The following is a 12,328-nucleotide window of genomic DNA, read 5'->3' as shown; positions in this document are numbered from 1 at the left end:
TCCTCCTCCCAGTCAGCTCTGGTTGCTCCGAACAGGTTGGACTGGGGATGGTGGGATCTTTGCAGCTCTCCTGTGTTAATAGGAGAGCAGGGAAGATAAATTGCAGAGGGTCGGGGCAGCAGCTCTGCTCAGGCCATTGATGCTAATGGTTGGCAAAGGAGATATGAATTAATCAGCTTCCCTGGCACTGCATGGTCAGAGCCAATGGTGTTACAAACATGGGATGGGAACAGCTGGAGAGGGTTCCTTGACCTAAAAGGAAGTATTAATCACTTGTTATCCTTTAGGAAGGACTAAACAGCCTAAATAGTTACTTTCTGCACTGTAAAGACTGGAGTTTGGCTTTTATTCAGAAGAATTAAAAAGTTGAGTGCCACTGAGTTAATAGTCATTGTAGTACCTGTGTTACATCCCTCAAGTACACAACTAACTGATTAGGAAATGTGAGTGTCCCAATCCACAGCTGAAAGAACACGATGCCACGTGTCCATATCAAGCATCTCTTTAGTGAAGAGATTGATGCAAAATTTAATTTCAGACACTGAAGACAAGTCAGTTCAATTCATCCTAACTCAAAAAATAATCTATTTGCTCAGCAATGTGTGATCTTCATATGAGAATATCTTTGAGGCTGTCTGAAGTTGGATGGGGTAAAACCCAATCATAGAAGTAACAATATGAATAAACTGACAATGATAAACTCTTAACAAATGTAAGAAATTTCTGCCATCTCTGCAGTAACAGTCAGTATCGTATCTAATCCAAAATAGTTCAACATCAGCAATCGGCAGAGAAGAAGGAAATACAAAACAAAACAAAAATATTAGTAATTTAGAACATGCTTGTATGCAGTGTGGTGTGCTATTACATTTCTGTATAAAGAAATGATGCCTCTGATTTTTGCATTCAAAGCAGAACATGTTTTGCATGTACCACAATGAAAAATTAAGGAGAGACAAGGGAAGAGAGAGAAACTCAGAGATATAATTAGTAACTGAAAAAACCTGTGAATTTCAATGTTTCCCATCTGTAGTTATTGACTGTATTCATAAAATGCTAGGCAATTAGAATTTTAATTTGAAAGAAAATGTGGGACCTGTTTGGGGTAAAATAACCTGTAGTTCTCGGGTACTGCAAATCTGATGTTGGCATCTCTGGAGAGTTATCAAACATGTAATGCAGTATTACATGGATTATATCCGTGTTAATGTATAGACTAACATTACAGTATATTATGATTAGAGTAGTGTTCAAGGTGGAGAGTAATACTGTAAGCTTTAATCAAAAGACAGAATATACTACGTTGGGCAAAATAACGTTTCAGCAATTCACTCACTTTTAAGATTCCTTGAAATAACTGAAATTTCAGTAAATGCCTAAGCTGCATTTGTCTGCTTAGAGTAATATCTCAACACCCTGCAAGCCATGACTATAGTTACTGTTGGGATTTCAGGTTACTTTTCCAGACTTTATATTGAAAATGTCCTTTTCTGCAGTAATGGGAATTTGACTGCAAGAGCAAATGATTTTAGAGATGTGTGAGAGGCATTCTAATATATTTATGCACTTTCAAGCCTTTATTTTTCAAAAACTTTGAAATTTAATGTCCTTCTGCTCATCTGATTTTCTGTTATTGCTGACCACTGGGAAGTTTTTGTATAAATAGAAAACACCTGTACAAATGAAAGCTGAGTCATAGTTTTGCAGAAAAATGGATGGGAGTTGCTGTCTCACGTGGTTTTAAGGTGAGATCAGGAGAAATACACTAGTTTTAGGTTCTGTTTCATCTTTTGAGTTCACATCAGAAACACAAATGGAGGGGAAACAGAGGAAAAAATGTAAATCGTTATTGGTCAGAACCAAACATTAAACCTTTTTGAAGCAAAACACGTTTTCCAGTGTGCTGCTATTGAATTAGGCAGCTTATGTGTATAACTAAGTGTGTTGATAATTAAAAGTGATGTTGGAAGGACTGAAGAGAAAAAATTACTATTTAAGGCATTCTTAATCAGATATGACAGTTGGACATTTTTCTGTAACTCCTAAACCCTACAGGAAATACATGAAAAATGAAATGTAAATCAGTGATAAGCATTCATACGAGGCCTAGTCTATTCTTGTCCGTGAACTAGGATCTTGGTTTGTCTAACACTGCTTCAGTTTGGACAGCTTTTTATTGGCAATACTTTGAATGCTTTTCAAATGTGAACAGAAATTATACTGTAAGGGTACAAAGACAGGTTTAGAACTCCATGGAATTATTTCTCCTTTCTTGTGCTGATTCTCCTTTCCCATTCCTCTAACCTACCTTCCTGTCCCCCAAAAAAGTGTTGAATCTGGAAATATATTTTTTTTTTTGTCCTGCTTCTTATAAATGTATAACAAATATATTTTTACATTGCATGTATGTATTTTTGCCATACATGCATCATCACATATATAATTTCATATATCTTTAAGTAGAATGAGCAATGTTATGATTTCCTCCAAGAAAACAGGTAGGTTATGAATAACATTAAGTTTTGTTACTGAAGGATTTCTGAAGAGCACTTCATTAAAGAATAAGCAGATAGTAAAGAGGTCTAGTTTCTTCTTTACATAGTAGTCAGAAAGATCTTTTTGGGTCAGGAGGACTTACCTTTTTTTATTATTTTTTTTTCCAGTGACAGACAGGGTCTGTCTTTCAAATATGTTGCCGTGACCCCTCCCTTTGTTGACCTACGGATAGATCTGTGATGTACACCATTGTGGCTGCTTCTTTGGCCACAGAATATGAGTACTTACAAATATGTAACCAGATTCTTTTCCAAGTGAAATACGGTCAGGGGAGTAGGGCTGGGGAATGCTCTTTAGGGATATTTTTAAGTTTAAGGTTGCAAAGAACACTTCTAGTTTTTCCTTAGAAAATTACTTTTTTCCAAGAACAAGATACACCATGTCTGTATCTTCTGTATTGATTATTAATTTCTGGGTGTGGTGTTGCTGTTGAGTGTGCCTTATACAGCTCTTAATGATCTCAGTGCTATTCTGGTGCAAGGAGTTTGATCTTCTTCCTTCCATTTTGAGTGAGGGCTTCCAACAGTTAGGATGACCACCAGACAGGAAGTTTTTTACAAACTTTAATTACTTACATTTTCTGTGATTAAGAGAAAAGGGGAAAAAGAGCTAGTATCAAGTTTTGTTTTGCCTTGTTTCCTGAAGAAAATATGCTGTTTATAAAGGCTTGCTTACTTGTTTTCTTGCAAGTCCTTTTCTTAAAAACACAGACTCGGGAAAAATCCACCGTAAGAAACCTAGGTTAAAATCCCATTAAAAAAATACTGTGGTGAGACCAAAAGACATGTATCAAGCTAGGAGCTTTACTTGTTTTAGGCATGTTTTGTAAAGAATGTTATTATTCCTGACAACCAGAAACACAGATGTTTGTTTTTTTTTTTAAAAAAAGTCTTTTTGCTCACATGCACCAACATGAATCATCCACCAGTGAGAAATACTGTTCATTCGATAGTCAGTTAAATGAGTCATATTCATCAGTGAAGTAGTTCTTTGCATTTCTTTTCATGCAATTCTTTGTTGCTCATATTTACATTTCTGTAAAGAATATCACAAACAAAATTAATAATTCATAATTATTGTTACATAGTGGAGCCTTATTTTGATAGTCCCTTCTGTGCATAGATCTTTTAACAAGACAGATTTTTCCTTCATTTAAAAAACACCAAGTAAACAATACACCAAATCAGCATGGTTGTCTCATGGAAGTACAGAAATCTTTTTAAGGAAAGAAGATCTCTGCACAGCAATATGTTTTGTACTGATGATCATAAATTACAGATAAGATACTCTCCTGCTAAATTATGAGTGCTGTTTTCCCTGTTTCTCAGACATTCAGGAAAATAGATATAGTGAGAGCTGACACATCATAGCAAGGAGAACCAGGATACATCAATTTCAACGCTTAAATGGCTTCAGCGTTCAGCAAGACAGAAAGAAACCATAATCCCTGCCCCATGGAAAAAGCAGTTTATATATAAGCATTTCCAAAAGAAGCCAGGAAAATAAAGGGAAAATACTGTAAAAAGAGAAGTAAAGCAGACCTTACTTGAGGCATTTACAAAACTAATACGTTTGAGGCATAGAGTAGAAAGAGAATACTGAAAAAAAATATGATCAAAACCACCTTCTGTCACAAATTATACCCTGCCCAACAACACCTCATAACTTCCACCATATGGACAAAGAAGCAATACGGTTTCAAAGGAGAAGTAGGACCACTGATTGGAAAGCTAACAATGACGAAGGGGAGGGAGAACTTCCCCCTTAGCTGGAGTTCTACCAGGAGCAATAAAACAAAGACTTTCGTTAGCAGAATACATGCTGGCTAGCAGATGAGGACTGAATGCCAGTCACTTACAGTATAACTGCTCTAGCCAGGGTGGTAATTCATTTCATCTAGAAATGTGTATGTGTTTTGGGTCTTCTCCAAGACAGTCACAAATGCTGGCATCCGGAATGAACTTGAAGCTCAAATCAAAAGCATGTTATGCTGGCTTATCTTTCCATAGCACTGGTAATGCTGCTGTAGACTTAAAAATCAGGACACAGTTGTCTGCAGTCATGGACGTGGGAAGGTGGAAACGCTGAGGAAATTCTGCTGGAGAACCCTGGACATTTCCCACAACTGTACCATGTCAGGTGTATTTTGCAGCCTGTGATAGAGGATTGGAACTAATGTTGATCATTTCACATTTATAAATGTTTATGAGAAGGACGTGTGTCTCTGGAGCACCCTTTTTCATACCAGTAGCACAAACATATTTGTGTACTTTATTGTTTTGTCATATATCATTGTATCCCAGCCCTTTACTCTTGGCGTCTCCTTGTCTGCTTTCTCTGCCTTTATGTTTATGAACCTTTATGTTCCTTCCTTTCTTAGAACCCCCTAACCAATATCATCCTAAAAAATGTTATTCTGTCTCTCATATCATCTTAAATATCTGTTTCTACTGTTACATTTACTGGAAATGATGAGTGATGCTAGCTAAGTAGCAGAAAGGATCAAAGGGTTTATTTATTACATTTTCTTATGACTATTTGCCTCCCTCTCCCACCTGTAATTGCTACAGCTGTGTATCACAGCCTCTGTCAGCTAGGTAGTATGTTTTTGGTGGCAAATATTGCTTAGCTGTGTGCTTGCACTGTTCTTAATACAGTCAGGCTCCCGGTTTGATACAGAGCTCCTAGGCCCTACTATCATCCAAATAACAGAGAGCACTAAGGATATTAACCGTTGCAATCACTCCTGTAATTTTTGTCAATCTTGTGTGGTTGACAGCTATGTGTGGGCAGAGTCTTTAAAGCCAAGTTCTCTGATCTTTTCAGTCTCTTACTTTGTGAAAGGACCACGGGACACTTGTGATGGTTGTTCCAAGGAAGCATCGCGCTTCTGTGCCTACATTCAACCTTGTAGCATTTTGCATGACTTCAGCCACCTAATCACAGTGTGTCTGGGTATACACAGGGGTATAATGTTTCATTTTCTAACCTGCTCTGTGAAATAATTTAGAAGTAGGTGCTGAGATGTGATAAGAGTTGAATTGCACTGCCTGCATAATAATTTGATTGCATGCCTCAAAAAGAATCTGAAGTCTTGTAGGTGTGATCATTTGCTTTGGTCTAGAGAGAAGCAGTTGGGCACATACTAGTTTCTGTGTAGTTTCTGTGATCGATAGATACCAGAAAGAATAGGCTGCTTACTAAGAAAACAAGCTAGCCTTCAATTTCAGTGGAGACTGGGACAATCTGGCCTAACTCTATGCTTACTTTAAAGCCTTTTAAAGTTACCCATTACATCAGTCACTGGGAAACCTATAAATGAAATTCGGATGGAAAGGCTCGCAAGAGACTTATCAAGCAACTACCTTCTGAGAGCTTAGAGCTCCAGAAAGGAAATAAAAAGGGCAGCGACTGCGGTCAGCCTTGAGTGGGAGAAATGAAACGAGACCAATCTAGTTAATTAAAGGAAGGGGTTATTTGTTGCTCAAATAGGAGGGTAAATGTCTGGATTTTTTAAGAATCACTTTAGACAAAACAATCCGTATCTTGTTTTGGTAGTGACTACTTTTATCTTATTCCTTTGTTTGTAAACATAACTAGCAGCTCCTAGACTATTGAGCCAGGGTTATTTTAATGGTAATTCTTTTCTATACAATGGCCAGTCAGTTGGTCATCTCTAAATACAGTTTTTGGAAGGGACTAATAAACATTGAAAAACAAGTCCAAACTTTGTTAATATACAAAGAGAGGTTTTGTTCAGTTTGGTAGAGCTCTGTTTCTGTTACAGAAGAAAATTTTCATTGATTTTGAAAAATAAAGCTTACATGTAAGTTAAAAGAATTGTATTTTGCTTTGCTATTTCTGTCAGTGAGTAGTTTTAGCTTCCATTCTAATGAATAATGGTTTTGCTCAAAGTTTTCTATCCCTAAACTACCTACAGAGACTATTGTTTGTGAAGTTTTGGATTTGATTAATAACATGGCACTCATGCCTTCTGAGCAAAAAACTAAATAGAAGTTTTCCACCGAAGGAAGTAGCAGAGCCATTTCCCCAAAAGCACAAATTATTCCTATAATACTAATAGCAGACCTGTGTACCTTAAGTAAGAACTCGAAATTTTTAAAAGAGAAAGATTTATTTTTTTTTACCAAGTGTTTTAGCACATGGTACAGAAGTAGAAATTTCACTGCATGTAGAAATTCACAATTCACTATACAGCAGATACTAAATATTAATAGCTAGAACATAATTCACTTCTCAGTCCAAAGAGGAGGTAGGATGCCAAAATGTGGCTTAGCGGTCACTAAACTTCAGAAAAGGAGAGTTCAATATGAAGAAAAAGCTAGTAGAATAGGTCTGAATATCAAAAATAAGTGAAATAAAATATTTAGGTGTTTTGTGGTACTACTTAAAAATGTAATCATTGCAAGGTGCTGAACAAAAGGGGAACCATGAGAGAAAGTCATAAATCAGGCCAGTTGAAGAACATTTTTTTCCACGTTAAGGAAAATCTCACATTTTAAATGCTACTGTAGGGTAGACCACAAAGAATGAGGAATAAATAAGGAAAAAGAAATTTGGAAAGTCTGAGATTAACTAAGGGTAAATATCTAAGGGTACGGAACCAAGCAGTGTTACTGTCTTCTAGTTAATTCACTGCAGGAAGCCTGAGGAGATACTTCACTGGGTTTTGTAGCATCTTGGGGTTTGTCTATAAGTGTATCTCTGTTTTTCACTTGTGTCAGGAAGCACTCTAGTTTGTTCTCATCAAGTAAGGACTTTCCGAAGTCAGCACCTTAATCCTTTTTAAACTGTCAAGAAACATTTCCTCGTCCCTTCATTTCCTAAGCAGCTCCCTTGAGCTGTCCTGCACTCACTGCTTTTTACTGACCTATTGCCTCTCCAGAGGGGGACCACAGTATATGTGTCACTTTGTCCTGATTCTTCTGACTCTGTTAGCCCAGACAGGCTCAGTGAGAAAACAAGTGAGGTGACTGTGCAAGGTTTAAAGTCAGGCTGCTGTGGACCCGGGTAGAACCAGAAGGTTAAAATTCAAGCAAACAAAAACCAATGTCATTAGGTCCAGTGTTGTGAGGAAAATGCAGTGGGCTCAACTCAGCTGTTGGCAACAATATGCATTCTGTCATTAAAAACATACACTCTGCAGGAGATACAGGAGTCCAGTGGTCTTGTAGGTATATATATTAAATGCTGTAGTGTGATCAAGGAATTTAAAAATGGCTATATCAGACAAATTGGTTGAAACAACAGTAATAAATAGAATAAAATGCCAAGACTATAATATCACGGTACAACAGAGTACAGTTAATGCTAATGCTGTAAAGAAAGATTACATTTCACTAAGCTTTTTTTAGACTGTCAGTACAGTAAAGAAAAAACACGACATTTTTTTAAACTTGCAACAGTCATTTTCCAAATCTCTCTTGAAACCTTACAAACAAAACTAAAAGCTTGAATTGCCATTGCAGTTTATCAAGTGGCAAAAGGAATTTCAGAACTCCTAGCTGCTTGGATCCCCTTACACAGTTTGCCTTTCTCTCCATAGTGCCAATGCAATTGCTTGTGTGGATACAAGCTTAAAGCCAGTTAAGTAATTCTGAGGTGAGAGACGAGGTTTTACTTTGGATCAAAAACTACCTATCAGACAAGAACCAAATAAAAGTAAATTGCCAGCTTTTATCATAGCTAATGTACTTAAGGGTTTAACATCACATGGTCTAAAATATGTCTATTAAATACCAGGAGGAGTCAGTGTTGAGGCAGCAGCTCTTGAGTATAATGTTAGGTGATGTGGCTTAGTTGAATTTCATCAGGGCAAAACCAAACCAAATAACGAGGCAGTACCAATCTGGTTCTTTCACCCAGGTGGATTGTGGAACCCACTGGCCCTAAGAAAGGAGCAACATTATTTTAGGGAATGATTGAGATGCTAAATGAAACCAGATGAGAATTCAGTTAATGCCAATATTTAATTTTCTTGTAATATTTAATGATAGGAGTTTTTAAAAGGTGGGTCGTACGTCATACTTTCAGTTTAAGACAATCTCTTGTATGAGTCAGGCTAAGTCCATCAGGGTGGGAAACTGCTCAATTTTTTCCTCAGGGTGGCATTATGTGCACTTCTCTTAGATAATTTATGATGATCCCTCAACTGGGTAATCACTATATAATGCAATATGGGAGTTCCAGACTCCTGATGTTAGGCTTTATATTTCTGTTTGTGTAGGTTTTGTTTTGAGAGTTTGCAGTAGGGGTGGATTCCTTAGCTTGTAATGCATTAACCAGAGGGTAATGGCATTTCATGAAAGTTGTGCTCTGTGATATTCAGAAAACGTATGTGTTCCGAATATGACTTTGATACTGTCTCCTCTTTGTGACTCTAGCAAATTCTGATGAAGTGAGGACCTTGTGCTGTCAAAGAGAGACAGGACATTGAGATAAAATGCATAGGATACTTGAGAGAGAGTTGTAGGTTAAAATGGAGCAAGGCTGCCTTCACTTCTTTTTAATGTTGAGCATGCCAAAACTCACACTGAAAGCCATAATGGAAGGAAGGAAACCATAAAGATTTTAAGAAGGTATTAACATTTAAGTGTTCCAGTAGGGTGAGGTAGCCTGAAGGAGGTAATGATGAAGAGATGGTTGGAAGGAACCAGTCCCAGAAGTTATATCTGAAAAGATACTGCTTCTTGCTGTCTTTGCATTCTTCTTTGCTTGGGTCTTCAGTCTAAAAGAGGACTGCAAAGTCCATCTCATTTCTTACTGTTTGCATCATACTGCTTGATTCATGGCTTCCTGTTTGCCAAGTCCAATTCGACAGCTGCCTTTTGCACGAAGAGACATTAGATGTCTTCTAAATATCTGACCCACTTCTGAATGCTGTGCAATTACAGCAATACAGTTTAACAAAATCGTTTATCTACAACACAAGGAAAATAAAAATAGAACTGTTTATAATAGAATTGCACACATATTCACTGAAGAAAATACAGATCCAGGTTCTTTTACTGCAGCACTGCAGTGCATTGCTATGGAAGTAATGCTCTGGTGGCACTGGGCACCAAGACGGAGAGCAGATCACCTGCTCTGGTGATCACACCAAGTGCCATGGCCAGGGTTTTCCAGAGAACCTGGAGTATGCAGTTAGCTCTAAATATATTTTGATTAAGGGTTTGGATATTTCCTGGCACCAATGCAAACTGCCAGATTTTCCTGTCATTGCTAGTGGTAAGGAGTTTTGAAGATGTAGGCTGAAAGAATAACTGTGGGCTATCAGAATCTTAGAATATCCTGCTTGTGACTGAGAAGAAACATCAGAAATTTTTTCATTGTACTTTTCAGAAAATGCATCTAAATGTAAATTGATCACCAATTTGCATTCTTCCCCCCCCAAAAAATAAATGAAGAAGCAAGTAAAATACACTTGGTGCTTTCCAAACCTCTGTGGAACCCAGACAGTGAGATAAGAATGTGGTCTTAAAATAATAGACTTGAGCTAATCTTTACTCCTCTTTCCCTTTTCCCAAAAAAGCCATAGCAGGAGAGTGATACATAAATCCCTGTGTCCATTTTATGGCATGGTGCCTCAAATGATGAATACTGTCACATTTTGATTAAAAAAAAATGGAAGTCCATAAAAAAATAAATTCAGTTTAGTGAATTGAATGTTGCTTCCTTAACATTTTTCATCCTGAACTCATTTAGTAGAGGGAATGGATATTTCATCAGACATGGATTTGACGTTCCATCACATTATACAGTAAACAGTACAAACGATGTTATTTTTTTTAAATGGAGGAGCTGGAAGAGCTAAGACAGTAGCTGCTGTAAGGCACTGGTTATCTCATTTAAACAGATATTAAATGTGGGTGCCAGTGGTGTGATCATCAGCTGCTTCCCACTTTGTGAATAAATTGCTTAGAAGGAGTCTTTTTGCCTACCAGATGTGACCTAGATTTAGATTTCCAAAGGCAAAAAAAAAAAAGTCTATTGTGTAAAAAACAATTGCGGGTAAAATGCATGGTAAATGAGCTTATCTCACTTTTCCAGGTGTTTAAGCTAATATGTTATGGAATTACAGCTTCATTTATGAAAAATAATTGAGGAAAGTGTTCCAGCAAATCAAATTTGGTTAAAGGCTTAGGATAGTTATTGTGTTGTGCGTAAGTTTCTAAATGACAGAAAGAAAAGGGAGGCAGAAGAGATAATAAAAATACAGAAATTTGTGGATCTGTGAAGAGGCTCTTATAAACAGGTCAGGCCTGGCTGTGGTATCCCACCTGTGTTGTGGTCTAGGAAAATGTCATGAAATAATATGAAGAATTATATTCCTGTCAATGCATATGAAAACAAGATTTTTTTTCTGGAAAGATCACGCATACATTGGTATCTGTTGTCCCTGGGTAAGATTAATGACATTGGTAGGTTAAATGTATGAGAACTGAAAGAATAACATCCTTATTCTTTTTCTCTCTCCTCCTTCGCTGTTACCGATTCCACAGGGGCTGCCACTCGAAAACCAGACCCAGAGCCTGAGAAGCAGACCGACCACACTGTTAAAATTGCTGGAGTCATTGCAGGCATCTTGCTGTTCGTCATTATATTTCTGGGGGTTGTGCTGGTAATGAAGAAAAGGTGAGCGATGAGTAGATGTTTTCTATGTACATGTTCATATCACAGCATCTCCTACACTGGTTCTCAGTTTGATGTTGGCAAAAGTACCCAGCCACCTTAGTGCCCTTTGTCACAGTTCAGGAAGTACTGCTCCCGCTCACCCCTCCAAGCCTTGTTGAGATTTTATAAAACCACCCTATCTGTTTCATCCCACGGCATTCTCTATGAATTAATGTTTGTGGCTTTGTTGTAAAAGAAAAATAACTCAAGGTTAATGATTCTCTCACTTTGTGCATTAGTACTGCATGATGGACTCGAATAATAGAAGAGCATCTCTATCCCGAAAGGGTGTGTCTCCACTCTATCCAACAGATCAGCTGAAAGTCAGATAGAGTTTCTTTCTTGACTGTAAAAGAAAGCCTTAGTCAGGAGCTAGAGCTAAGGTAATTTGTGCTAAGAATAGGGTCTGTGTTGTTCTGCATAAACTTCATTCCCTGAAAACAAATGAAAATGTTATGATGGTGCTGAATGTTTCCAAATGCTGGTTCAACACACGCACACGCTGAGATTGTTTTGCTTTGAAAATCATTTGAAAACTGCTACAGCATTAGAAATGTAAGGCTTTTAAACCTGGTTGCCTTTTGCAACATTGTAAAAGAAAAAAAAAAAAAAGGATAAAAAAAGGATAAAATATCTTGTTGCTAGGGAGGAGGTACAGGTAAGAAAAAACAATCTTTGTGATGATAGAAGCTAAGTCAAGATTGGGGGAAATTTATTAATTTTAGGTTTTATCTGGATTTTAGGTTTTATCTGGAGGTACCTGAGATCTGTAGCTGTAGAGGTGGGACTGAGGATGTGTGTGAGCTGTGCAGAGGGCCTGAGTCACTAATTCTCCCTCCATATCTGTCAGTCATCTTACTGTCCCATATCCCCTCTCCTCCTTGCTATTCGCCCTGTATTATTCCCTTCTCTTCCTTTGTGAGCAGTCTTGGCCTGATTCTGCTCATCCCAGCACTCCGTGATTTAATTGTATGTTAACTAGTTTGGCAGGTCTGAGATAGACCAAACCCCTTAGCTGCCTGAAATTCTTCCAGAATTTGAACGCAGGAGGTGCACAGTGAAGGAGGCAGCTGCCTGG

The 12,328-nt window shown here is 37.6% G+C and overlaps 1 protein-coding gene across 14 annotated transcripts in view; it reads left to right on the top strand.

The window, feature by feature from the left end:
• PTPRM (protein tyrosine phosphatase receptor type M) overlaps positions 1-12,328 on the top strand; it is a 472,980-nt gene that overhangs the window by 296,982 nt on the left and 163,670 nt on the right. For all 14 annotated transcript variants that reach the window (XM_027452030.3, XM_027452024.3, XM_027452023.3 and 11 more), the window contains one exon: positions 11,079-11,211. In XM_027452030.3, the coding sequence (XP_027307831.1) occupies positions 11,079-11,211 (133 nt within the window). The remainder of the gene's footprint in view (positions 1-11,078; positions 11,212-12,328) is intronic.

The sequence above is a fragment of the Anas platyrhynchos genome, chromosome 2 (genome assembly GCF_047663525.1).
Source record: "Anas platyrhynchos isolate ZD024472 breed Pekin duck chromosome 2, IASCAAS_PekinDuck_T2T, whole genome shotgun sequence".
Lineage (NCBI taxonomy): Eukaryota > Metazoa > Chordata > Aves > Anseriformes > Anatidae > Anas > Anas platyrhynchos.
Note: the sequence above shows the minus strand (reverse complement) of the source record. Positions and strands in the feature narration are given on the sequence as shown.